Here is a 27,862-nt window from a genome sequence, read left to right on the forward strand (position 1 = left end):
CTTTAATAAAACCTTTTTCAGCTTCAAGCTGTCCAAAACGAGACTGCTCTGAGGAAATTGCTTTCATTAATCCGAAAATTCTTGAAGAACAACATCGTATATAACCTCAAAATGTCAGAGGGATCAATACCACCGTTGAGTGAAGAACAGAACAGCTATCGAAAATGTACGCTTTGTGAAGGTGATGTCTACGATTTTTGGACCCATTATAGTTGTGCTGGTAAGACAACAGCTGTAAAGGAGGTTCCGTCGACGTGCTCGAAGTGCACAAATATGCTGAAGGTGCCGAAAGGAACCAAGAAATTTGTCCCAAAAAAACACCTAGCAGAAAGAATAGTGCGAGGAGTGATGCCGGATCCGAATCTGTAAAAGGAAGTATCAATGAGGTTAGTCTGGAGGAATCCCTAGACCAGTTGCAGCAGGAGAAAAGCACAAATGAGAAAGCGCTGGAGGAAGATAAATTCATCCATAAAAAGCGATAGGAGGCTGAGCGGGAGATCTTTCAAACCGAGAGTTATCTGCCGTCACTCTTTCAACAAAGATTTGGCTAGATTTAGGATTTAGGGATTCAATTATTATTTTAGTTCAGCATGCAAACGATGTAGAATGAGCTACTTACTAGTTACTTAGGGTAAATCAAGTATATAGCGTTTAGGAACAAATTGTAGGTTGCCAGATTTTAGGATCAAATAGTAGTATCTTCACGAATTCCACCTCCAACTAACCTACTTCAGTAGCTAGTTTACAACAATTTAATTAAACGATAGCCCTAGTAACAAATTTAGGCAATCAACTTCATTTACCTGTAAAACGTGTTCTAGGTGGTTTGGAATTGTACCTTCTTTTCCTCTTTTTTCTCGTTCTTACTCCGACCTATCTAAACTCACAGTTCCGTTGAATCAAACCTGACATCTGTCATTTCTGACAGCGACCGTTATCGTAGCTCTCCGGGCTTGGCGGACAGGGTTATCCCGATATTCGGAACAGCCATGATCCATAAATTAGACGTATTTTATTCACATTTTGGACACTATATTGTTAATTTTGATCCATAAACAATGAAAAATTGCTCCATTACTGCGTAAGTACTTAGATTTACTGTCCTGCCGTGTTTTTTTTTAGGTAGAGGTGCGGAGCGATGGTCAAGCGTCTAGAATTAGCTTCCAAAAGAAGTTTCTATAATAATAATCTTCTTAAGAAAATATGAAAAATAAATGTTAATTTTAAGGATCATACCTAGGGTAGGTGTTCCAGTTATTGGTAGACGTTCTTATTATGTTTTTGGGCTACAAAATGGTGAGTTGACAACCTGGAAGGAGCGGAATACCTAGCCCTGGTCCTCACAAGTTCCTACTTCACGCCTCCCCGAGTCATATGATAACAAAAGACTACCACTGAAACATGGACACTGCTGGGTGGCGTAGCCTGGGTAATGTTGCCAGACCGACAATAACAAAGTGAAGAGGTGCGATGCGAACACTGGTGCGGTAACCATAGTACAGTGATAGAGGAAATGCTTCATCAAACCCGAGCGTCTGTTCACCATGAAGGTGTGGCTCAAAACAGCGTCTGTTTTCCATGTTAGAAGCGGCTGATCACCGTCCTAGTGCCAGCGTGGGACTCCAAACAGAGCTGTGTACGATGGTCCCCTGGCGAGACAGGGGGTTGGGGCAGGCCCAACAAACCGCCCTGGAAAAAACTTAAAGTTGCAAATACTGAAGAAAGAAATACGGATCGGAACAATCGGCACAGACCTATGCGACGAAATAAGGGCTACGATTGGAAACGCGGAACATGGAACTGCAAATCACTCGGCTTCCCGGGCTGTGATATGTTAATCTATGACGAACTTCAACCACGCAACTTCGAAGTCGTAGCACTGCAGGAGCTTTGCTGGACGGGACAAAAGGTATGGAAAAGCGGGCATCGAGTGGCTACTTTCTACCAGAGCTGTGGCACCACCAACGAGCTGGGAACCGGCTTTGTAGTGCTGGGTAAGATGCGCCAACGCGTGATTGGTTGGCAGCCGATCAACGCGAGGATGTGCAAGTTGAGGATTAAGGGCCGTTTCTTCAACTACAGCATCAATCAGACCCGACGACGAGAAAGAAGCGTTCTATGCGCAGCTGGAGCAGGTGTACGACGACTGTTCGTAACAGGACTTCAAAAACGTCATCGGCGACATGCACCCTCAGGTCGATGTGCGGTAAAAGAGGTGAGGAGAAAGGAAACTAGTGGACTCTTTCGTTCTCGCGTCTTCTTATGCAGCAACAGACGTGACGTCACGTCTGCTGTTGCGTAAGAACACCGTCAGAATGAAAGAGTCCACTAGTTTCCTTTCCCCTCACCTCTTATACCGCACATCGCCCTCAGGTAGGACGGGAGGCAATGTATAGATCCTGCATGCCGTATCGAACGACAACGGCCAACGATGCGTGAACTTTGCAGCCTCTTGGGGTATGGTAGTCCGAAGCACCTTTTTCCCCCGCAAGGATATCCACAAAGCCACCTGGAGATCACCTGACCAACACACAGAAAACCAAATCGATCACGTTCTAATCGACGGGAAATGCTTCTCCGACATTATCAACGTCCGCACGTACCGCAGTGCGAACATAGATTCGGACCACTACCTAGTTGCAGTATGCATGCGCTCAAAAATCTCGACGGTGCATAACACCCGTCAAAGTCGAACGCCGCGACCCAACATTGAGCAACTACGGGACGCCGGAGTTGCCCAGGACTACGCGCAGCAGCTGGAAGTTGCACTACCCACGGAAGAGCAGCTTGGCGCAGCTTCTCTTGAAGATGGCTGGAGGGACATCCATTCCGCCATAGGTAGTACTGCTGCAGCGGCACTAGGTACTGCAATCCCGGACCGAAGAAATGACTGGTTTGACGGTGATTGCAAACTGTAGAGGAGAAGAATGCAGCACGGGCGAGAATGCTGCAATACCGCACGAGATTGATTGTGGAGCGATACAGACAAGCGCGGAACAGACAAAACTCGGTTTTCCGAAGGAAAAAGCGTCAGCAGGAAGACCGAGATTACGAGGCGATGGAAAATCTGTACCGCGTAAACGACACACGGAAGTTCTACTAGAAGCTAAATAGTTCGCGCAAAGGCCACGTGCCTCAAGCCGATATGTGCAAGGACTTGGACGGTAACCTTCTCACGTACAAGTGTGAGGTGATTGAGAGGTGGAAGCAGTACTACGACGAGCACCTCAACGGTGAAGCAGCAGAAAACGAAGGTGGCACGGCAACAGACCTTGGAGCACGAGCAGAAGACGACAGGCTACCGGCCCCTGATAAGAAGTTGAGAAGGAGATCGTTCGGCTGAAGAACAACAAAGCAACTGGTGTAGATCAACTACCAAGTGAGCTATTAAAATACGGTGGTGAAGCACTGGCTAGAGCGCTGCACTGGGTAATGGCCAAGATTTGGGAGGAGGAGATATTACCGGAGGAGTGGATGGAAGGTGTCGTATGCCCAATCTACAAAAAGGGCGACAAGTTGGATTTCTGCAATTACCGCGCGATCACACTGCTGAGCACCGCCTACAAGGTACTCTCCCAAATTCTATGCCACCGCCTGTCACCGTTTGCAATAGAGTTCGTGGGGCAATACCAGGCGGGATTCATGGGTGCCCGCACTACTACGGACCAAATTTTTGCGATTCGGCAGGTTCTGCAGAAATGTCGCAAATACAACGTGCTCACCGAGGGGGGCGACACATCTAAATCTCAATTTTGAAAGCTCAAAAAATTTCACACTAGCGAATCAATCTTCGAAAAATCTTCTTGCATTTCTCGCATCTACTTGCATCGTGCATCACCTTTTTGCAGGAAATCTTCAGAATCTTCATCACTCTTCTTTCTATCTACTGAGCGTGCGATCAGCTAGCCACAGCACAACACAATCTTTCCTGCAGCGTAGATAGAGTCGTCCCCCTCGGTGCTCACACATCATTTGATCATCGATTTCAAATCCGCATACGACACAATCGATCGAGATCAGCTATGGCAGATTATGCACGAGTACGGATTTCCGGATAAACGATTGGTCAACGATGGATCGAAAAATGTGCGTTGTTTGAGTATCGGGGACACTTTCGAGTCCCTTTGAATCTCGAAGGGGGTTACGGAAAGGTGATGGACTTTCGTGTCTGCTATTCAACATCGCGTTAGAAGGTGTGATCAGAAGAGCTGGGATAGACACGAGTGAGTGGCGCGATCTTCAGGAAGTCCATCCAGCTTCTTGGCTTCGCCGATGACATTGACATCATGGCACGGAACTTTGAGACGATGGTGGAAACGTTCATCAGACTGAAGGCTGAAGCTGGACGGATCTGACTTGCCATCAACGCATCAAAGACAAAATACATGGAAGGAAGAGGTTCTAGGGAAGACAATGTTAGCCTCCCACCCCGAGTTCAGATTGACGGTGACGAAATCGAGGTGGTCTATGAGTTCGTGTATTTGGACTCACTGGTGACCGCCGAAAATGATACCAGCAGAGAAATTCAAAGACGCATTATGGCAGGGAATCGTGCCTAGTTTGGACTCCGGAGGACGCTCCGGTCGAATAAATTTTGCCGCCGCACGAAGTTGACTGTCTACAAGACGCTGATTAGACCAGTGGTCCTCTACGGCCACGAGACCTGGACTATGCTCGTGGAGGATCAACGTGCCCTTGGTGTTTTCGAACGGATGGTGTTGCGTACCATCTACGGTGGAGTGCAGACGGAACGTGGAAAAGGCGAATGAACCACGAATTGCACCAGCTGCTGGGAGAACCATCCATCGTCCACATTGCAAAAAATGGGCGACTACGGCTGGGCACGTCGTAGGAATGCCGCACGACGACCCAGTGAAAATAGTTCTAGAAAGCGATCCAACATGAACAAGAAGAAGAGGCGCGCAGCGGGCAAGGTGGATCGACCAAGTAGAAGGCGACCTGCGGACCCTTCGCAGACTACGAGGCTGGCGAAGTGTGGTCATGGATCGAGTAGAGTGGAGACGACTTCTTCGGACAGCAGAGGACAACAAGGCCTTAGCCTGATTGGTAAGTAAGTCTTATTATGGTGTATTTCAATTATAGTCTATGGGATATACATATGTTTTTCATGTTTTGGATCCTTTTTTAATCTGATCAATTAACCTTGGAGAATTGCTATATTACTGCGTAGCTACTCAGGTTGACTGTTCTGTCCGTATTATTTTTTTTGTGAGATGAGTGGAACGATGAGTGAGCGTGTAGAATAAGCTTCTTAAGGGGGTAGTACACTTTGAACGTTCAAAAAGTAAGGCATTTTCGTTAATTTTTTTAAGCAATAAAACACTCAGGGAGGGCAGATATGTTATAACCCATTTATTAGTCCTCCTTCGAACTACAATTTGTATTTTTTTGAACTCGATTGGCGTCTCTCCGTGGCCGGTGCACCAGGTCGCGCGGGCGTCCTCGCGCGGAAGTCTCCTTTCCATGTGATCCTGGAACAATCGAATCCTGATTAGTAATAAAATTTGGGTTAGAAATACGTATTCCGATTTTTTTAAATTATTTTATTCAAAAATTGTGGCCTTAGGAAAAAAGTCCATTTTTTCACCCTAAAAATGCTTACAAAATCGTGGATTAAAAATCCATTTTTGACAAAATCGAAAATGTGGATACGTATTTCTAAGCAGAATTTAATTCTGAACAAGAAACCCTAGGCGATATCCAAATTTGATGATAACTGGTTAGAGTTATTTCCCGCGCCAGTTTGAAAAACCCCGTTTCGAGATAAACGCGTTTAAAGATAAAATTACTCTCTCAGCGCGCCGGTACATGTTTTTAGGAAATCGCTTCGTAAAGCGGTAAGGAATATTGTGGCGGACTTGGAGTCTTTTCTAAATTAAATTATACATCCCAAGAAACATTTTAAGCCAAAAAAAAAATGCAGTTTTTGAAAAATTAAAGAAGTTTCTAAATGAAGCTTCTATAGGAAGCTTCTTAAGAATATTATTATAGAATCTTCTTTTGGAAGCTAATTTTAGACGCTTGCTCGTCGCTTTGCACCTCTACCTAAAATACACGGGCAGGGCAGGCAATTTTTGATTGATTGAAAAGAAAACAAATAGGTATTTGGAGTATAGTAATCATGAGTAACCACCATGATCGGTCTGCTTGACAGCGGCTTGTGTTTTTGTTTTCTACCAGTATAACACATGTAGTAGTGAAACCGTTCATATTAACGGGGTCAGAGTATAGTCGCTATATGCATAGTCTGGCGGATAGAATCTCGGGAACCAATAGAGCTGTCAAATAGCGGAACCAATCAAGCAAATCACGACCCACAACAGAAAAGAGCACATCAGCTACTGCGAACAAAAATTCGGAAACCCTTTTTCTGGTGACTCAAGGCTCGCCTACGCTAACTAAAACCATCTTTGGGTTGGGGAAAGTTTCCCCTATCCGATGATGCTGGTAATTTGCGTTCGATTGGCGAGGAAAGAATAATCAACGTTTTGTTTATAAAAGTTGATAGTACCTTTTCAATTGTTTGTCGAAATTGAATTATAAAACAGCAAAAAAGGTTATCTTCCATTTAATGCCACTTAATTAGTTTTGGTATCCATGACAGATACGTATTTCTACTACAATGTGCAGTCTTCATCAGTGCCATTCCCACTAAAGAACTTATCAAAATCTAACCCCCTTAAGTACTCATCCCCTAGGTAAAAAAAGCAAGATCACAGGTATAAAAATGAAACTACAATGTGTTGAATCGGAACTTACCTAACTAATAAAAACCAAAGATTTAAGTAATGTTACAACTTGGGACACTTTGTCCCTATAGGTTCTTCTGGATTTTGATATCTTTCCGAAAATCACAAACGCACTCGTTGGTGGTTAGAACAATAATAATCTTTATTCAGAATTATATTCCTTAACACATTTTTCCTACGGGAGACACCTGAAGTCATTATGTGACAGTTTATGTAAACGATCACCAATCAGCGATCGATATTAACAAACGAGAGAATGAGAGAATGAGAGAGAGAGATAATTTGGAGAAGGCAAATTGGTTAAATCGGTTGCGCTGAAAATGGCTTAGCAACTAGGAATATCGGCTGCCCGGAGTGCGCCTTAGCGACAAGCAATACGATATCCTTAGACGCCGAGTATGGGTTATTGAATTCGTTTTAGCGTTCATCGAACTGCTCCATGCACTTGCTGCGTAAGGAGTTCGATGTCAGAGTGAGGCATGGCTTGTTACTAATTGAAAACTGAAATGATTATTTGGAAATTGATGACATGTGAGTTGCGCATGTCACACCATTCCCCTTAAGGAAAAAAATGATTGAATGTAATGGAAATTATTTTGACTTCAAATGTCTCGCACAATTTTTTTTTCTGTTTTTTTTTTAACGCACCCCTTCCCCCTAACAGAGAAAGAAATGCACTACCATATATATTTTTCTGAATTTATTTTATCAATCTTGATATATGTACTTCCTGTTGTTTATTGTCTTTGCCAAGTATTGTAGCATTTGATGGATTTAGTTTTATTACTTTGAATGGGCCGTTATAAACTGGTTCTAATTTGTGCCTATTTTCAATTTGTAAATATACTGTATCGCCTAATTTTATGTCTGAAGGAGTGATTTTACTGTTCGCTGTATTTGTTCTTTTAACTTTTTCACTTTGTATTGTTTGCATGACGTTATTGTGTGTAACTTGTAATCTGAATTTCAATTCATTTTGATAAGAGTCTAGGTTGTATAATGGTTCTATCTGATTATTTTTGCAAAATTCGAAAGCGTTTAATTTTTTCCCAAAAATAATTTCAAATGGCGTGTAGTTGTGTTGTAAGTTCGGTGTTGTATTATAACAAAAACAATAAAAGGACAGCCATTCATCCCAATCATTTCTACGCTCGTTTCCAAACATCCTCAAATACTCATTTAAGCATTTGTGATTGCGTTCCAGAGCGCCAATTGTTTGGGGATGATATGCTGTAGAGCATTTATGGTCTATTTGAAGTAAATTACATATTTCATCAAACACTCCCTTGTACTCTGTACCTTGATCTGTTTTTATACATTTCATGGGACCGAATACAAGAATGCATCTGTCTATTACTGCTTTGGCAATCGTAAGAGCTGATTTATCGGGTACTGGAATAGCAATTACGTATTTAGAAAGATCACATTGCAATGTAATTGCATAGCGATTTCCTTTTTCCGTAAGAGCAAACGGTCCGACTGTGTCAATAGACACGACGTCGAATGGTTTATTTGGTGTTGTTGTTACTATGACAGGTGTTTTAAGAGGTATGTAATGTTTATTCATTTTGCATAAGGCGCATGATTTTACATAATCTGTTATCGTTTTCTTCATGTCTGGCCATGAATAAAGCGATTTTATTTTCTTATAAAGTCTATTTATACCGAGATGACCTCCAATTGGAGAATCATGGTATTGTTTAATTATGCTATTAATTTGTGTTTCTGTTGAAACTTCAATAGGTTTTTCATAAAGTATTATGGCAGTATTCCTAAGAATAGCATTGCCGATTTTTTTGAAAGTATCTATATTGACGTATGAAAAAATATCGTCATTTATTTGAATTGCTAGCTTCTTTTGTGCATTATGTTGTCATTTCTTTGCGCATTTCTTTGTATGATTGTTTGGGCGTTTGTTTGGGCAGGCCTGCCATCTATATATTGTAATGCCCTTTGTAGTTCTGTTTCCATATTTGAATGTAATGCGAGGGTTACTGCTGGAGTAAGCTTCTTTCTAAATTTTTTATCATATATCATCATATCCATGCATGATTTATTAAAACTATAATTAAACGTTAATTTTGGCAAATCAAATGCCTCCAAACTACTGACAGCTTCGTACACATGAAGTTGATCAGGCTTCTGTGTCTGAAGGTCAGACGATGGAGGTGGATTCTTCTTTGTCATAGACCTAGTTATAATGTACATATTCTTTAGACTATCAGAGGTTATCTGTATTCTTGATAACGCATCTGATAACACGTTGGAACTGCCTTTGATGTATTCCACTTCAAAATCGTACTCCTCTAAATCCCATCTCATCCGCGTACGTTTGGGTGAGGGATTTTTCAGAGAAAATAGATATATTAGTGGTCGATGGTCAGTGCGTATTATAAATTTTCGGCCATAAATATAAGGCCTAAAATAATTTACTGCCCAATGTATTGCGGTCAATTCCTGCTCTATTGTTGACTTATTCGATTCACCTTTCGTAAATGCTTTACTAGCAAATGCAATTGGTAATTCGAAATCGCCGTAACGTTGAGCTAGGACTGCTCCGCAAGCTACTTTGGACGCGTCTGTTGTTATTATAAAATCTTTTTGATAATCTGGGAATTGCAAAATCTGTGGCGATAACAATTCCCTTTTCAGAATTTCAAAAGATTTTTGACATTCTTCATCCCACTTGAATTCTACCTTTTTTCGTAGTAATTTGTTTAATGGGCTGGTAATGTCAGCAAAATTTTTAATGAAGCGCCGATAATAATTGCAAAATGCAACGAATCGTCGTACTTCATCAGCACTTTTCGGGATGGGATAGTTTAAGATTATTGAATGTTTAGTTTTATCGGGTTGTATACCATCCTTCGAAATATGGTGACCTAGATAGGTTACCTCATTCTTAAAGAAATGGCATTTAGATGGGTTCAATTTAAGATTAAAATTTCGTAAATTTTGAAATACGTTACGTAAGTTTGCTATATGATGATTTTTAGAACATCCTATCACAATGATGTCATCGATATAAAGGAAAGCACATTGTGGGGGCAAACCACTTAACGCGATAGACATCATTCGTTGAAAGGAATTTGGGCTGATATTAAGGCCAAAAGGAAGTCTATTAAATTCATAATGGCCCGTATCAGTTGAAAATGCGGTATATCGTTTTGAACTTTCATTTAAAGGGATTTGATGAAATCCGGACATCAGGTCAAGCGTTGAAAAATATCTAGCTCGCCCCAACTGATCCAAAATTTCGTCTATCCGTGGGAGCGGAAATTTATCTGGAGTTATATTCTTATTAAGCTGACGGTAATCAATAACTAGCCGCCATTTTTTGCTTTCGTTTGTAGTGGATTTCTTAGGGACAAGTAGGATAGGTGAGTTGTATGGTGAGGTTGAATTTTGAATTATTCCATCATTGAGCATTGTTTGAATTTGGTTGGAAATCTCTTGTTTTTGAGATTCGGGTAATCTGTAATTTTTTATGTATATGGGTTTGCTGTCATTGAGAGTTATATCTTGTTTGTAAAAATTGTTCTCCGATAGCGTATCACCTTGAAGTGAGAAAATATCGTTGAATTCAATGCAAAGTTTTTCGAGTTTATCTTTGATGAGGGGGTCATTATTTTCAATGTTCAGTTCATTTTACAATTTTTGCGTTCTTTCAGTCGAATGCATTTTGTTCGCATTGTTTGAAATAGTACAATAATAAAAGTTTGAAAGTGATTCATGTTTAGGCACGAAATTTGTCGGCAATAAGACATCCTTGGTTGTTGTGTTGATGATTTTAACGTAACGGTTTTCTTTGTTCACTATTGTGTTTGCACAAAACACTCCAGGACATATTTCTTCTGACAAAATAACGCTGTCTTCATGAATGTCGAAATTGTTTAGGTGTTTTATAATTTCACATCTAGCTGGTATAAGTTTTGAATCTATAAACCTATTTATTATCGGAATACTAAATGTTTCGTAATTAATCGTTAAATTGAGTAACCAGGATTCGTAATCAACTTTACATTTATGTTTCACCAGAAAATCTCTCCCAAGAATTCCATCGGTGGGAATTGGGAAATCATTTCCAACAATGTGAAACGTATGCGGTATCTCAATATTATTTATTATTATATTTGATTGGGTAGTACCCATCGTACTCACATTTCCTTGTCCTATTCCAATTATATCGCATTTTTGACTGGGATAATATATTTGAGTTCTTTTTACCCCTCCAGCTTTAATGACCGATATATCAGATCCACAATCAACAATAAAAGTACGCTGTGAAACCGCCATATCGACCATTAGCTGAACATAATTGGTGGCAGATACATTTATTGTGTATGCTGCCCTAACTGTACCCCTAAAGGGTGGATATTTCCTTGTGGTAGATGTGTCGCATGTTGTTGCTGTGGAATTTGCATTGGTTGTTGTATCGGTAGTTGAATTCCCTGCTGTACTGCTGGGTGATATGCAACACCGTTATGTTGGGCTAAGAACATGTTCGGTGCGAACCGACCTCGCTGAGTAAAGTTTCCCCTTTGATTTGGGAAACGATTATTTTGAAAATTTCCACGGTTGGAAAAGTGATTTTGAAATCTACTATTCCGTGGAAATTGGTTGGTATGGAAATTATTTTCTTGATAATAATTTCCTCGTCCTCTGTAACTAGCTCTACCTCGTCCTCTTGAACGGTTTCCTCTGCTTGCAACGAATACGTGTGCATTTGAAGAAATGGAATTATTTCCATTATCAGTTGGCACGTCGTTTTCCATTAATTTTTGGATTGCGTCATTAATTTTGCTGAATGTTCCAGCCTTTAGTATGATTTTTGTGTCTCTGTTTTTGGTGCCGTTGATCAGTGATTCAACGCCTTTTTTTGTTGCCATTTGATCAGCTACATCATTTGGAATTTTGTTGTTGATATAGACTGATTTTAGCTGTAAAGTTAATTTCTCTACGTCATCACAGAATGCTTCTGTGGTGGAAGTTTGTTTAAGTTTTTGTAACCTTGCCAAAATGTTATCGGCTGTGATTTTTGAAGAGCAATGCTCTTTCAATGCTGCTACTAAATCTTCATAGGTAGCATTTTCTGGTACTGCTTGCCTGGCAGCACCCGTTAGTCGTGTTTTCACGAATCGAGTGGCAATGTTTTTAGCGGCAGCTTTAATCGCTGCGGTGGCCTCCGCGTTAGCGTTGTCGACTAAGTCGAAAAACAACGTAATAGAGTCCAAAAAAGAATTCAGCCTCTGTGGATTGCCATCATATATTTCAACGAGCGCAGTGCCCGTTTTTATGTCTACTTTTGCCATCTTGGGTTTTAATATTTTTTTTCGATTATTCCTATTTTTTAATTTGATATAAAAAATCAATATAAAGGTAACGGTTGTAATATTTAATACCGTGTTTTTGGCGAATTTTAATTTTTCATTAATGATTTGTACGGTATCACTATATTTATTGCGTGCTCCTTTTATGTAAAAATTTAGTTCTGATTGCGCTTATTTTGATTAATTTTGCGCTAATAAATCATTAATATAATTGTAAATAATTTTAATTTGCTTCGCTTTAGCAATCAAGAATTTTTTACTATAAATCCTTCTAGGAGCTTTAGTAAAGTTAACTAAAATTAAATTTAATTGTGCAATGTTAGAGTCAAGCTCTAACTTAACTTGCTCTATGTCCATAGGAATATATTCATAAGAAATGTTTTAGCTCACCAGCCATCCTCTCTGCATCGTCCGAAGTGTCTCGTATCTGCATGCACGTCATTTTTTCCTCGTTGTTGTTGTTTGAAGTCGATGGTTACTGAACCGTGTGAGCCGCTGGCGGTGATAATAGCGTTTATGTTTGCATTTCCCGTTACTAAATTCGTCCGTTTTGTTGCACTAACGTTAGGCTAGCTCACGTAATAGTTTTTTTTATCTTCACTTTTTTCGCAGACTGGTTCACGCAATTGTCTTTTTGCACTTTTAATGTTCTGCTCTGACACTGTCCAAATTGTCTTGGGATGCTGAGCTGGCGCGGTTAAATCCTTGCCGACGCCACCTCTTCTTCAGAGATTTTCGAAGCACCAACAGCAGTTGCAAAACGTTGATTGCCACAATGATCCACAGCTTTATTTCGTGTGATTCATGGTAAAATTCACTGCTTTCTAAGTGTTCCACTATGTTGACGTTGGAGTTCCCTTCTTGGGTTGTGGAAGAACTTTTCGCCTTTTGATTGCCCATTTTGATAAAATTTACTTTATAAACTTGGGCCAGTCTACTGCCCGGGTTTCTTCATTCACAAAATGTCACTTTTTATTCAAGCCGAGTTCAGTGTCTGAAACTTGACACGTTGTGCGGGTAAATACTCTTTAGTTTTTCTTGAGTGATATATCGCACTGCACTCTGCGAACTTTCGGTATCTTTTCGTGGCGACACTTTGTTCTGCTGCCTACCGTACTCTTCTGCCACTATTAACTGGAGAGTTTACCCTAATTGAGGCTATTCTTGTTCGCTCGGTTGACTATCGTGTGTGTTAGTCCACGATTGATATCCATTTCACAACCGCTAGTTCAAGTTGCACCAGGGTGATTAGATTCAACTGCTATAGCACATTTTTGTAGCAAACACACATTACTTCCAACTTGATCACATCTAGTACAGACCCGTGAAGTCGCACCTCTTGTATTAAATCACACCACAATGTCCATGATCTTCACGTATTTTTATCTACCGGGACTTATTTCAATGATACCTGTCGTAGGTAGCCATGTTACAACTTGGGACACTTTGTCCCTATAGGTTCTTCTGGATTTTGATATCTTTCCGAAAATCACAAACGCACTCGTTGGTGGTTAGAACAATAATAATCTTTATTCAGAATTATATTCCTTAACACATTTTTCCTACGGGAGACACCTGAAGTCATTATGTGACAGTTTATGTAAACGATCACCAATCAGCGATCGATATTAACAAACGAGAGAATGAGAGAATGAGAGAGAGAGATAATTTGGAGAAGGCAAATTGGTTAAATCGGTTGCGCTGAAAATGGCTTAGCAACTAGGAATATCGGCTGCCCGGAGTGCGCCTTGGCGACAAGCAATACGATATCCTTAGACGCCGAGTATGGGTTATTGAATTCGTTTTAGCGTTCATCGAACTGCTCCATGCACTTGCTGCGTAAGGAGTTCGATGTCCGAGTGAGGCATGGGAAAATGCTTGTTACTAATTGAAAACTGAAATGATTTTTTGGAAATTGATGACATGTGAGTTGCGCATGTCACAGTAAACTAAAGGAGAAAAATCTATACATCTATCTATACATAGATAACATAGATAACATTTTTTGCTGTTTTATTTAAGCATTCCGCTAACAACCCAATTTCATTACTTCATTATGATGGCTACCAAGCCTTTGGGATTTTCCTTATTAGAGAGTTGTATAGGTCAGAGAAGTCTATTGAACAATACTCAAAGGAAACGCACTCACATTACAGTAAGCGTTTGCATGTGTGTTTGTGTATCATAAAACGTTTCAATGTGATGTCACTAGATTGCGTATCGAGTGAATCTGCCCACCTCGATAGTTGCTATAATTCGGTCTTAATTTAAATTTCTAAATAACCACTCCAGTCGAAAAAGAAAATTTTCGCCACGCAGTGCAATTTATTGCTACATTTTAACATAATTTCAAATTTTCATCAATTTTATTAAAATGTCTTCATGCACCCCTTCCGTGCTATTATTTCCGTTTATGTCCACTACGACACAAGCTTGCTTCTCTAGTGCCGCCATCATTGCCAAATGATGAATGTCGAAGTAATCAAACTGTGTAAAATAAAATGTGGGTAAATTCGAAAATGACATGTTTTAATTGAACCGTACCTCTGCTCTCAACATTGCTCCTTTCATTTCTGATTGGGAATTATTTTTCAAAATATGATTTCGTTTCCTTTTCCAGCACAATCTAGCATCGGTGTGTAGATGAACAACTCTGCAAATTGATTATCTTTAGTGACTATCATGTAAACCGGATTCAACGGTAGACATACCTCTGTGGAACAATCAGCAAATGGTAGAGATTTTCCACGTCTTCGGCAGTGTTGGGATAATCAACCAAAACCCAACCAAACTGGAGGCAATCTGGTTCCAGAAGCCGTTTTTGAACTACCGTGGCAATCAGTTCCGAGGTGTGTACATTATCTCCGAGTCCAATCTCCAACGTCTTTTTGAAGAAATTTCTATCGCTCCGAGCCCGTTTGATGAGATCGTTGACTGAAACTTAATGCAGCATGTATGATTATGATTTAGATAGATGTTGCTGTCGAGTTGAAGATTTGCTATATACCAAGAATCAAATCAAGCCGATTGGCCAGTAATCGTGCTTGCAGATGCTTCCCGGAACCAGGTCGTCCGGTCATCAGGATTCGTTCTACATATTTGATCTGCTTGTGACCTGGGATTGACGACAATTGTTTAATAGTGTTCTTGAAATCCACGGCGATCGGCAAAATGGTTTGTATGTTAGGGTGTTGTTCAGCTTTCAGACTTTTAGTTATATCAATAAGTCTGTTCAGGTGGAACTCTTCTGATATTTGTTTTTCCGGAATTTCACCCTTTGTCCCTATAAATTTAATTTCAGTAGGTGGCTATTATGTAATTTGTATCAAATTATTTGATTGATTACCAAAAAATATCAAGTTTGCCCGCTCCAATCCAAATTGTTTTAGCTGCTCTGCAAGTTTCTTCAGACGTTTCCTGGAAGCAGGTTTTTGCATTGCGATGATTGGAGATTGATGAACCCTACTGCACACCTTTGCGATTTTTTTTAAATCTGCAATAATGACTTGCTGGTTTATAACTGGTGCAGTGTGGATTGCAAAATGGTGGACAGTTCCTTACCATAATTTAGGGGAAATTCAACAGATATATTAATCTTCCTATACTTGTCCGCAACCTTATTTATATTGCCTGCTATGAACTCTTGAACATTATCTGGGCGTTTCTGATCTAGCATTATCATCAAATCCTGGAAAAATTCATGATTAGGATTCAATATTTGCTATAAAATATATATTATGACTTACAAACAGTATTTCAAAAATGTGATGCTTCTCAAAGTAGAGCATCAACTCCGTGGGATAGTAAGCTGTGTGGAACACATTGACGTCACGAAGAAATGAGTTTGAGGCAAGAACCTCCATTGATAGATTTGCTGAAGATCAATGAGTACCTATAAAACAAAAGAAAAATCATAAAAAATCTGTTCTTAGACGACAAACTGCTTTCACCAATGCCTACTGCTTCTTAAATAGCCAGTAACGGCAGGGTCAATTATTAATTATTGAAATGATTGAAACCTAATACCCCGTTCACATTACAGCGTATATCACGTGATATACGCTGTCTTGCAATGAGCACTCATACATCTAGTTTTCACTGGAAATCCTATGTATGAGTGTTCATTGCAAGACAGCCTATATTACGTGATATAGGCTGTAATGTGAACGGGGTATAAGAGGTAAGAGGAAAAGTAGACAACTGGCTTCTTGCTCTTTTATCTCTATCTCTATCTCTATCTTACGCACTTCAAATCGGCCATTCACGAGCTGGTTCGCGTTTGACAGAAACAGGGTTACTTCCACTCACTTGCTATAAAAATTGTTTTTCCGAATTATGAAAACAATAGATGTTATAGTGATAATTAGAACTTGTAAGTTACAAGAAGAGGTCGTGAAGTATGTGTTTGACTAATAAAACCTGTCAATTTCGCTTTCAGAGCGTCACAATCAGCGATCTTATGATTCGCGAGCGTTCACTCAGAGTGAGCGCTCACGAATCGTTTAATCGCTGATTGTAACGCACTGAAAGCAATATTGACAGGTTTTATGTATCAAACACATTCTGCACGACGCCTTCTTGTAGCTTACAAGTACTAATTATCACTATAACATCTAATGTTTTCATAATTCGAAAAAAATTTTTTTATAGCAAGTGAGTGGAAATAACCCTGGACAGAAAAGTGGTTCGAATTTTCGTCCCCGTATTGTCTACTTTTTTCTTAGATTGAAACCTAGAATAAGGTGAAGCTCCATTAAAGCCTTTTTAGTCCGTATCTTCAAGTACATACTACGAATATCAGCTTCCACATGCTAACTCAAGGACATTTGGTTCACGAGAAATCGGCAATTGACGTGTTTGTTTATTAATTCAAGAGCCACATGTGAAAAAGGCATACACAGTCTTGTAAGCGGTCACGGTAGTCGACACATTTTCTGTGATAATTGACTGCCTTTGCCTCCGACACTTGCAAAACAAGCTATCATAGTACAGTACCAAACTAAAATGTAATATGACAGGCTCTGTCATACGACACTGTCGCCGAAGACCGTCACGTAGGTATGTATTTTAGTTTTTCTCATAAGAAGAGCTGCTGATGTTGTACTTGTGTGAATTCTGAAAATAGCAAGTAATGATGTCCTAGAAATAATATTTCTGATCAGAAATGGTTTGATTTACACCAGATTGAGGAATTACAACGAAATCGCACATGTCATATGATAGCTATTTTGATAATTTTCTTTAAGCTCGAATGTTATTCTACCGCTCGTGTTGCGTGAGAGAGACGTCGGTAGAGCATGAGTGTTCGAATACAAACAGACTGTCGCGCACGACAACGAAGCGAGTGTAGTAAAAAACGTCAACTGTTTCAACCCCTGGGCATACAAGCTTTTTGAAAACAAACCTTTTGAAACCCTTTTATCGCCAACCGAGGGTCGCCCACGCAAAGCAACATCATCATCGGAAAGGGGAAAGTTTGCCCTACCCGGTGATGTTGATGGTTTGCGCGGGTGTCATGTGGGTGGCGAGAAAAGGGCATAAGAAAGTTTGTTTACAAAAAGCTTGTTTGCCCTTTTCACATGTTGTTCCTGAATTATTAATTTATTTGATAAGCCTCAAGCGAATTAACTGTACAGAGGCGCAGATTCTTGGTCACTATACCATACGTCTTAAAACTATAGTCAAAAGGTACAACACAATAAACACTTTATCTTCTGCTATCCAAAAAGCCTGGTTTCATTGTATGGCAGTTACGCCATCGGGGGCAGAGCGCTTCCATTGCAGCAATGGACGCAAAACGTGATCAGCACTCACACACTCATCACGAAACGGTTGCTTTCCAAAGTCGACGATGCATCGGCCGAAAGAACTGCTGATGAAGAACAACAATATGGTTGCTGCTGAGAAAACAGACGATCTCGTGGCACACATCGAGAGTGGCCTGCTTTTGTCGACAGTCGAGTGAACACTCAACTGTTTGTTTTTCAAATGCAATTACTCCCAAACCTCAAATGGAAGTATGCGTTTGACTAGTACTGTCACATTAATGGCCCTTCGCTCATTTTCAACTTCTATTCAATTTTCATAGTGCCGTACCACAGAACAGAAGGGGAAGTGCAAACAAATCGGTGAATCAAAAATGGTTCGTTTTTCTGCTCAACAAGCGATGTGTTGTGTAGCGTTCCACACGGGCTTTCTATGTGCACTCACACTATCATAGCATGCTGCCTATCTTAACTGCAGGCAGAAGATGCCTTCTACCGCTAGGTGCGCTAGTGTTCGCAAATGACAAGTGGAGCCACTTTCAGATCCGAAGTTCCACTCCTGTGGCCGTACGCTAGCAGAACTAGTAGTTGTTTAAGCTGAATTGGAATGCAATTCATGGAACACTTTTAGTTATAATATGGACCTATCAATTTGGAATTCTTCCGCAAAGCGGTGCTATCAGCAGGTTCAGGGCTGTTGGGCGGTAGACAGATCATTTCGGAATTCTGCTAGTGAGCAAGTAAATATTCCGTAGGTACTGCTGTATCACAAGATAATGATTATTTAGAAGGATGATGTCTTGGACAAAGTTGATCAGAAGTTAAAGGGCTGCAGGGAGGTGAGCAGAACAATTCAAAATTCTTCCAGTAGGCGCGCTAGTGAGCATGGTATATGAGTGAATTGAATATTCTTATTTCTTTGCTAGTTCTGGTTGTAACGCTTTTCTCCGCATGATCATCAGATCAACCGGTAGGGTTTGCCTCGTAACGTGGGTAGATCACCTTTTCGTGGTCTACCACCGATTCCTAGTCCTGACTACTTTAAACTAGGGGAACATGATTTTTCAGTGATCCAAGGAACGCATATTAGTCCTTGTTACTTTTCATGCCTTGTTGATAGTGCCAAGACTCGGCTTTGTCCACCGAGGATGATCTTGAAACAAGGAAAAAATGAACTAGTTAGTCTAGGGGAATTTACGTATTCTCGGCAACCTAAGCAGCGACCATTTTTCTATAGCCTTTTTCTGTCAGGAACACACACATATGCAGTATTGGTTTGTTTACAATCTTTTGCTGTCAGCTGCTCTAACAATTTCAGTCGAAATAATTGTCAAAAACTGTTTTAAAACGCTTTTACAAACCTCCAAACTTCTCTAGTGAGAGCGACTAGTGTGGGCAACACCTTTTTATTTGAGCTGCGTGCTAAACAGCTGTGCTTTCATCGGCAACTTGAAATCAGCAGCATTTTGTAGTGCGTGTGTTTCATTTCAAGAAAACCCTGCTAGATTGCTTTTTCTCAGTGGTAAAAATATAATCAAATTGAAGCTGAAAATCTAAAGAATCGTTTGAATGCATTCAGGGAAGTGTTTACGTGAGAAAATCCAATGAAATTAGTGATTCAATTTGGGTTGCCGAAAATAGTCTGTCATGCCGTCATTTTCCCTAAGTGATTCCTAATCTTCTATTCGTTGTTCCCTATTTTGAAGTAGTTAAGACTAGGGTTCTGATGCATGGTCATTATCGATGTCATTCCTTAATTTTATTGCTAAGGAATCCGATTTTGACTGACAAAGGGGTGCACCTTTGGAGGGTGCTTCAACACTCCGAAGAGTATACATACACCGTTTGAAAAATTCATGTAAATTTCAGCGAGATATAGGCACATAAAATCAACGCAAGATTTGGCGCATATTGTATGCAAGCTTGTAAACGATTTCGCTGTTTATGCCAAGTATAACTCAAAACTAAACGAATGGAGATTTTACGCGATAGTTAAAATTAAGAATTTTTTTCTGTGTAGCAGGACTTTTCAAGTAGAGTCGGATCCTTGCGATAAATGTAAGAATGACAACTGTAAAAAAATCGAATACTTCACCATTTCTCAATAGTGATGGAGTTATTTGACATGCACTAAACTAAGGACACGGGATATACTACAATAGATCAAATTACTGGTCGCAGCGGTGTTAGGTCCCGAACAGAGGAAAAAACTACAAGGGACAGCCCTATGGGGTTGTACGCAATGGTGACGAAGGACTACGTGGTCTTGTATAATAAATGTTATTTGTTGACTGCAGCAGGAGCTTGTGTTTTGCGTACGAATAGGAATTTCAGCGGGGTTCTCTCTGTTTATACTCTTTAGTATGACTATGATTGCCCTGAAAAGAATCTTTTGATATGCATTTTAGTTGGGACATGTTCAGAAATTTAACTCTTTTCGAAAATCTGGGTGGCCCTGAAAAGGGCCGATGGTAGTACAGGCTTAAAGCCTTTGGAAGATGATGATGACGTGTAGGCAGCTGGATCAGCAAATCGGACCGGACAATCCCATATTCTTCGGTTCAATGATTAGCCACTCGCAAAAGTCTCTGTCTGTCTGCTGCTGGACATGGGTTGAGCTAGTGTCTGCGATAGGCTGGAAGGCCGCATAATATCAATGTCCACCCGTTACACTCCTTCTGTCAACAAGTTGGTCAATATTAGCCTTTAGCAGAAAGACGCTTAACACTTTTTTCGGCGAATTTATGATCCTGTTTCACGTCATGGTTCTTCTCTATGCTTGTCAGTGCTGAGATTTGTCATTGTCATTGACAGACTTTCGCGCGATATTGACAAAATTGTTCGTCACATAGTCACTGACAGACTTGATCCTCAAAAAAACCTTCGTCAAAATCTCATTCATTTTTTCGTCAATGACAAAGATTCACCTGATAACAAAAAGTGTAATTTAGTACATTCTGTGTCACATTATTGTTATCCAAGTAGCTCAGGACGTAGATACTTGTTCATTAAAATGATCCAAGTCATTTAATTTCGTTACAAATTTAGCTAATAAACAAATCTGCACATGTTCGTCACTGACACCATTGTCATTGACAATTGACATGGTTTGCCTTGACTATGACTGTTAGCTCAAATGAGTGACCAAAGCAGAATTGTCAATATCATCGTGTACTGTCGAGATTTTGCAGCACTGATGCCTGTTCAGATAAATCAGTACTTTTATTTATTTTCTTTACTGCGCTAAATCAAACGAGTAGAAATAAGAAGGGATGTCGATTACGCGCTCGAACAATTGAAAATTCGATAAATATTTAATAAAATAGCTGGAAAAATCTTTCCGATTAATCGTTAAGCGAATAATTGGACTTTTAGGTATCCCTAGAAAATAGTGTAATTTCATGTTTTTTGGTGATCCTTCGAAAATGACGAACAGCAGAATTGTAACCAGCAAGTGTAACCCAAGCGGTGCGATGCTAGTTTTCATTGCTATGACGACGACTAGGGCTTAGAAGCAGAGGGGTGAAAGTCAATTCTCTTTATCGATTTCCTCTTTTGATGACCATGGCTTCACTAACCTATGTCGCACTATTTCTGCTATGCTCTTCTATCATCCAGAACAACAAACGTATCAATAAATGTGTTTGCCATCGAGTTATGAACGAAACAGAAAGTTGATGAAGAGGATCGATCAAAATCACTTGCACCCCTACTTCCAAGTTAGTGTTGGGAAAGCAGCTATGCTACACCGACATGTTTCGTCTAGAAACGATTCTTTGATGTCTGTGTTGGGGAAGCAACATATGGATGTATGTAACTGCTGGATTTGTTAGTTATTTCATCGCTTTTGGACAATGCTTGACTTTTACCACTTTGTCGATAGTTTCTTGTTAAAAATCAACAGTCAAACGCATTGCTATGCGTATGCGTAGAAATATTTCTGATCGATTGATGATAAAATTATTGAAATTGGTCCAGGGGCAGCGGAGTTATTAACGTCCAAAATCTTTCATAATTTCGTTACATGTTCCATTTTTGGTTTTCACAGGATCGAAGTAGGTCGTGCTGGAAAGTTGATGCGTTTTTATTTTGCTACTGATTTTCATTTTGTGATTTTAGCCATTTTAAGCATCTTTGAACAAACTATGGCGGGAGCTGTGTTAGGGATGGTCCATTAATTATGTCACGCAAATTTGGCCCATTTTCAACCCCCCTCCCCCCTTTGTCACATTTTTTGTATGGACCTTAATTTTTTTTTGTATTGCTCGTCACAGTTTTCAAAACTCACCCCCCCCTCCCCCTAAATGTGTGACATAATGACGTTTCGGAACATTAACTACATTCGAAAGCTTCAAGGACTATCCGGGTTACAATATTCAAGAAATGATACGAAAAACATCGAAAAGTGATAGACAAAGAGAGAGAAGAGTATTCCACTACAGATGCCGATTATTCAACAGGACTCAACGAGAATCGAGATGACAAAGATTCAGCAGTACGGACGCAATACATAAGCGGTGAGATCTAACTGATTACAACTAGATATAAAAATATGAAATGCATCCTACTAAATACGTGCCATCTACAAAGTAGGAATTGCTTTGACCAATATACCAATATACATTTTATATCGGTACTTCGTGTATGCGGGGCTTGTTGTAAGTGAAAGTAACTTCGGAATGGACGTGAGTGACCAGGCATTCTGAAATGGGTTACTGAATCTCAACAGAGCTATCACCTTTCAACTTCCGGGCTAAAATTGTTTGCAATGGGATCAGTATAAGATAATATTAGATTATAGGGTTAACTACCCCATTTACGGCCTATTAAGCACAACCCACACTTATTCTTTCTTAATCTAATTTCTTTCTAATCTTTCTGATAAAGAGAAACCAATCGTTGAAATATTGTCAAAAGTCTAACACTGCTTCTTGACGCCAAACTCGGCCTACGGATTCTCAACTCGACCTAACTCATTGAAACGCCAATGAATTCACTTCGGCCTATCGGATGAAGATAAAAATTGATTCGGTCGGAGCGCTTCTTTTGTTTTTGGGAATAATGGGTGCAAACCTTCATATCACGCGTTCTCATTGACTTCGTTTGGTAGTTTATTAACCAAAGTATCGTACCAAACGCATAATTGACATGTTAACTCTGAAATCATGGATTTATTTGAAGTTTTCTGCTCGATAGGCCCAAAATGGGCGATTAGGCCGAAGTAGTTCTCTACCCTATTGCAAACATTTTTCTTCCATAAAAACACTGCCGGACAGCGGAAGTTGGATTGTATATACATACATGCATACATTCATACATACATACATACATACATACATGTTCCATTTTCGGTTTTCACAAAGTTTACTCACATATAGAAATCACAGACGTAGTCCCACGTAAAAAAAAACCGGAAGCTTTGCAAAAAGAAGAAAATTCAAATTTTATCATCTGCAAAATTCCGCTTACTCATCTTCAATTTCTGTTCAAACTTCATATTGCCGTTCTCTAACGGAACTATGAATTCTAAACTTTCATCCCTTATCCCTTGATAGTTGTCACCTTACGTCTTCTTCTTCACATATTAAGCTTATTACTTATCGAATATTAGCTTATTGCGTGCTCTCAATTTAGTGCTCTAAAGACTGGACTCGGGTGAGACACACAAAAATGATCACCAAAAATTCATTAACTATATATTAGCTATGTTTTGGCATAATTTATTTATTGAATTTCCTCCCCCAAGCTGAATGCTCGTACATTTATCTTAACACTGCTCATGAGATCTTGGGCGAGGCTTTGCCCATCTTCCTTACACAATTTCTCCCAGTTTTTCTTCAAAGCTTCATCGGTTTTGAATGTTTTCCGCTTTTCTTCAACTTCTTCTTCATTATCGCCCGAAACTTTTCGATCGGACGTAGTTCTGGTGTATTTGGCGGGTTCACCTCTTTCGGGACCACATTAACGCCCTTCGCTTCGTACCAATCCATTACAGGCTTGGCGTAATGGCACGAAGCGAGATCCGGCGAGAACAGCGTGGCACCACGGTGAGAGCGGAGGAAGGGCAGCAAGCGCTTCTGCAAGCATTCCTCTCGATAAATCTGCCCGTTTATGGTACCGGTTGTAACGAACGGCTTGCTGTACCGTCCGCACTCGCAGATCGCCTGCCACAACAGGTACTTCTTCGCGAATTTGTCCATCTTTCTCTTCTGGAACTTTTCCGGAACCTCCATGCGGGACGTACCGACAAAAAACTCGAGGCCGGGGATTTGTTTGGTGTCCGCCTTGATGTATGCCTCGTCGTCCATGACGAGACAGCCTGGCTTGACCAGCCACTCACGGTACAGCTTCCGCGCACGCAATTTTGCCACCGTGTTTTGCTTGTCAGTCCGGTTTGGCGCCTTCCTGACCTTAAATACACGTAACCCAGCCCGCTTCATGGTCTGCTGGACGAACCACTTCGACGAATTGACCTTTTTGGCCACGTCTCGGGTGGAAAGGTTCGGGTTATTCTTAAAGTACTGCCTTATCTTCCGCGCCTTCTCTGGGTATTACGTTTTCGGTTTTCGGCCGCTTCCAGCGCGCTGCTCGATGGTCTTCGTCTCCTGGAACATCTTTACAACGCGGGACACGGTGGAATGGTGGATTTCAAGCCTTTTGCCGATCCATCTGCGCGCGACTGACCAGGATTATCGATCACCGCGCCCAAGATTTACTGGCGTAGCTCTTCTTGTTTCGAATGCATCTTGAAAACTACAAAGTGTCGCATTTTTTCCGAGTCCAGTCTTTAGATGTATATCCACCGAGATTTGCACAGTTATTAATTGAATGTTGTCGATGCCTCTACCATTATTTTTTTTTTCTTTTTCCTTTATTTAACGTCGGCCTCTGTTCCGCAATCTAGTGCCAATCACCGACGGACATCGATTGCCATCCATTGACGGCAACCGAATGTGCAGGAAGGCAGCTTCCACACCTGCGTAGGATATCGCACCCATTCACAACAACACACATGGGCCGGGACCAACGGCTTTACTTCCCTTCCGAAGGAAGACGTGACCAGAGATTTTTATGCCTCAGAAAAATCCCACCGACCTCGACTGGTATTGAACCCAGACCCATTGGGGTGTTAGAAAGCAGTCACGCTTACCACTACACCACCGGCGCCGGCTACCTCTACCATTATTGCTTTAGTATAATTGTGTGGCAAGTTTAATCATACTCTATGCCCAGGGAAGTCGAGAAATATTCCAACCCGAAAAATTCTTAGACCGGACCGAGAATCTAACCCAGCCACCTCCAGCATGGTCTTGCTTTGTAGCTGTACCTTTACCGACTGAGCTAAGGGAGGCCGATCATAAAGCATCTCTTTCAAAGCTTAACAAAATTATGAACATTGACCTTGATGATCGAAGATGATCGAAATTCATGGTGACTATGACTACTGTATCTATTCCATATCAATCAAGGTTTTGTTTCTTGTGATCAACTGTAGTGTGGTATATAAACAAGTTCTACACTAAACACAAAACTATGTTTTAAAAAATTTATCAACTCCTGAACATCTCGCACAAATAGAATCTACGGCTGATTATATTTGCGTGCTCTCTAGCGCCACCTAGTTGAAGATTTCTAAAATGATCTGTTAACCACCCAGACCTTCTGATCAACTTTGCCGAAAACATTACCCGTCTAAATAATTAAGATATTGAGATACAGCAGCACATCATATTTGCATATGGGATGCTCACAAGCACCACCTAGTGAGAGATCTGTCAAAAACCCGGCAGTTGACCCCTGATCAACTTTGTCGAAGGCATCTGTGACAATTTCCGATTAAGACTGGAGAATTGTCGCATCTTGACCTAATATCTTTAAGATATCGGCAAACATAGTCAATTTACCGTGCTAATTATAGGCAACGATATTGCGGAAGAGAATAGTGGTTCAAAGTGTAGTACCACACTGCTCTCGCTCAAATTTTTACTCAGGCCGGCTAGCCACTCACAAATTGAAAGGTGCACTAGCAACCGATGGACCAAATGCAAAGTGAATTCAATTTCATTAAGGAAACATTCAATTATGGCACGGTAATGTAACGTGGTATTTGTGGCTCAATAGTCTAATGCTCATCCTACCTCTACTACGCCTAACATACATACATTAATCTCCTCTCCTCGGACTTCTTCTTCGTTGCATTTATCGTTGGGGGCCCCGTCACACCTTCATCTGCATGCCAATGTTGAGCGATGTGTTGCTCTTTGTCAAACAACTTCGAAGGTTACGACCTTGGTTGCATTACAGTGTGCGGCGTTGCTGTAGCTTTGATGCGCTGGAACCTATCGCGCCACAAGATTTGTCGCAATGTTGGCGATGAGTCTCACCGACTTGTAGCTCGGACAGCCGACGTCGCACTGTTACGCGACGTTTGTCGCACGGCTAGAATCCGTCCTACCGTATTGCCGCTCTCTCTTTCTTTCTCGACTTGCACGTCACAGCCTTTGTACAGCCTTCGAAGGGCACTTTCAAGGCCTTGTCGCTCGATCTAGCGAGGGTCAGGGACAACCGATTTGCCAAACGCGGCTGGGAAACAGTGGGAAAAGTAGAATTGCTCGGCCTATTCCACACGGTCGGGTGCGTTGGCGTCACGTCGATGAACCAGCGGATTTCAGACTGTAAATAAAGGCCCTCTGTCGAAGGCCTTCGTGTATTCTGCGTTGTAGAGTCTGAAGTAGAAGTGTAGTTGAAGAAGTGAGTCGTCGCATTTTGACGAATTTGACCTCTTGTTCGTTGGTCTGGAACGTGCCAATCTCACAACACTGCCTTTCTGGAGTCTTTAAAATTTTAATGCCCAAGGCTTATAACATGCCTGCTATCGACACAATTTCCACCAATTGTTCGTTCACACTATTGTTGGTTCCCACTATTGTTGGTGCGATCGTGCGAGAGTGCATTCAATGCTAGTTGCTTTAGTGACATAGTGCGACAAGAAGAGTTGATGATTGGTGATCTAGTTTTTATTGATCTCGAAGTATAGGGTAATTTCGATGATTGTTGGCGCATTTCGTCGGCATAATCTCGAATATGTAACTCATCATCCTTCGATATAAGTATCTGGAAATACAGCAGCATCATATCACGGGTCTAAATAATCAGGATCTTGAGATGCAGCAGTCCTGAATATTTGTATGCTTACTAGCACCATCTAGTGGTAGAAATCTGGATTGATCCCAGCAGTCTTTGGCCTTCTGGTCAACTTTGCCGAAGACATCACCCGTCTATATAATCAGGATCTGGATATACAGCAGTACAGAATATTTGCATGCTTACTAGCACCGCCTAATGGAAGAATTCTGAATTGATCTGTCCATCTCCCAGCAGTATTTGGCCTCCTGATCAAATTTGTCGAAGTCATCACCCATCTAAATAATCAGGATCTTGAGATACAGCAGCACACTTTATTTGCGTGTGGGATTCTCAGTAGCGTGGCCTAGCGACATAATTCCGAATTTATTTGTCCACCACCCAACAGCCCTTGACCTTCTGATCAACTTTGCTGAAAACATCACCCTTCTAAATAATCAGATCTTGAGGTACAGAAATGCATGGTGTGGGGTGCATATGCACCATGGTTATCATTACAGGGCTAAAACACAATCGAGTAAGCTACTATCCAAGCAGCGAAACGGATTTTTAGACGTTTAATGGATGACTCAAGATTATTTTCATCAAAACACGACAAGATTCAGGTCTGTCATCAAAATTTACAACTCGAACACACATGTTTCCTTTTATGTACTTTTTTCTTATACTTCATCATATTACTTCATATCTTTACTAATGTTAATTATTAATGTAGGTTTTCACTTCATCCTTCGCTTTTTTCACATTTGTTATTTTTTGTTGTTGTTTTTCTTCCTTCAGTTATTATAATTAAGTACACATAAAATTTAAATTTAATAGATTTAATAGATTTTTAAATCGTTTTCGTATACAT

The 27,862-nt window shown here is 40.6% G+C and overlaps 2 protein-coding genes across 2 annotated transcripts in view; both read right to left on the reverse strand.

Moving 5' to 3' along the window:
- Window positions 1–5,799: 5,799 nt before the first annotated feature.
- Window positions 5,800–27,862, reverse strand: part of exd (extradenticle) — a 145,990-nt gene continuing 123,927 nt past the window's right edge. The window contains exon 9 of the transcript XR_010518765.1: window positions 5,800–5,809. The gene's annotated coding sequence lies outside the window, so the exon portion shown is untranslated. The remainder of the gene's footprint in view (window positions 5,810–27,862) is intronic.
- On the reverse strand, window positions 14,430–15,963 carry LOC135713379 (uncharacterized). The gene is made up of 7 exons (XM_065236489.1): window positions 15,847–15,963; window positions 15,662–15,788; window positions 15,447–15,593; window positions 15,108–15,383; window positions 14,812–15,040; window positions 14,645–14,753; window positions 14,430–14,587 (listed from the first exon to the last, which is right to left on the reverse strand). The coding sequence occupies exons 1-7, from the start codon at window positions 15,961–15,963 to the stop codon at window positions 14,450–14,452; spliced, it is 1,143 nt and encodes a 380-aa protein (XP_065092561.1). The 3' UTR covers window positions 14,430–14,449.

The sequence above is a fragment of the Ochlerotatus camptorhynchus genome, unplaced genomic scaffold (genome assembly GCF_037179485.1).
Source record: "Ochlerotatus camptorhynchus isolate MF236.1 unplaced genomic scaffold, CSIRO-AGI_Acam_v1.1 ptg000041l, whole genome shotgun sequence".
Lineage (NCBI taxonomy): Eukaryota > Metazoa > Arthropoda > Insecta > Diptera > Culicidae > Ochlerotatus > Ochlerotatus camptorhynchus.

What these genes read in the sequence shown, in the direction of transcription:
- LOC135713379 (XM_065236489.1), bottom strand. Translation starts at nt 15,963, where the DNA reads ATGGAGGTTCTTGCCTCAAACTCATTTCTTCGTGACGTCAATGTGTTC. An exon ending in ACATTTTTGAAATACTGTTT is followed by an intron (nt 15,789 to 15,846) that starts GTAAGTCATAAT and finishes GAATTTTTCCAG; the next exon opens with GATTTGATGATAATGCTAGA. An exon ending in GAGCAATGTTGAGAGCAGAG is followed by an intron (nt 14,588 to 14,644) that starts GTACGGTTCAAT and finishes TATTTTACACAG; the next exon opens with TTTGATTACTTCGACATTCA.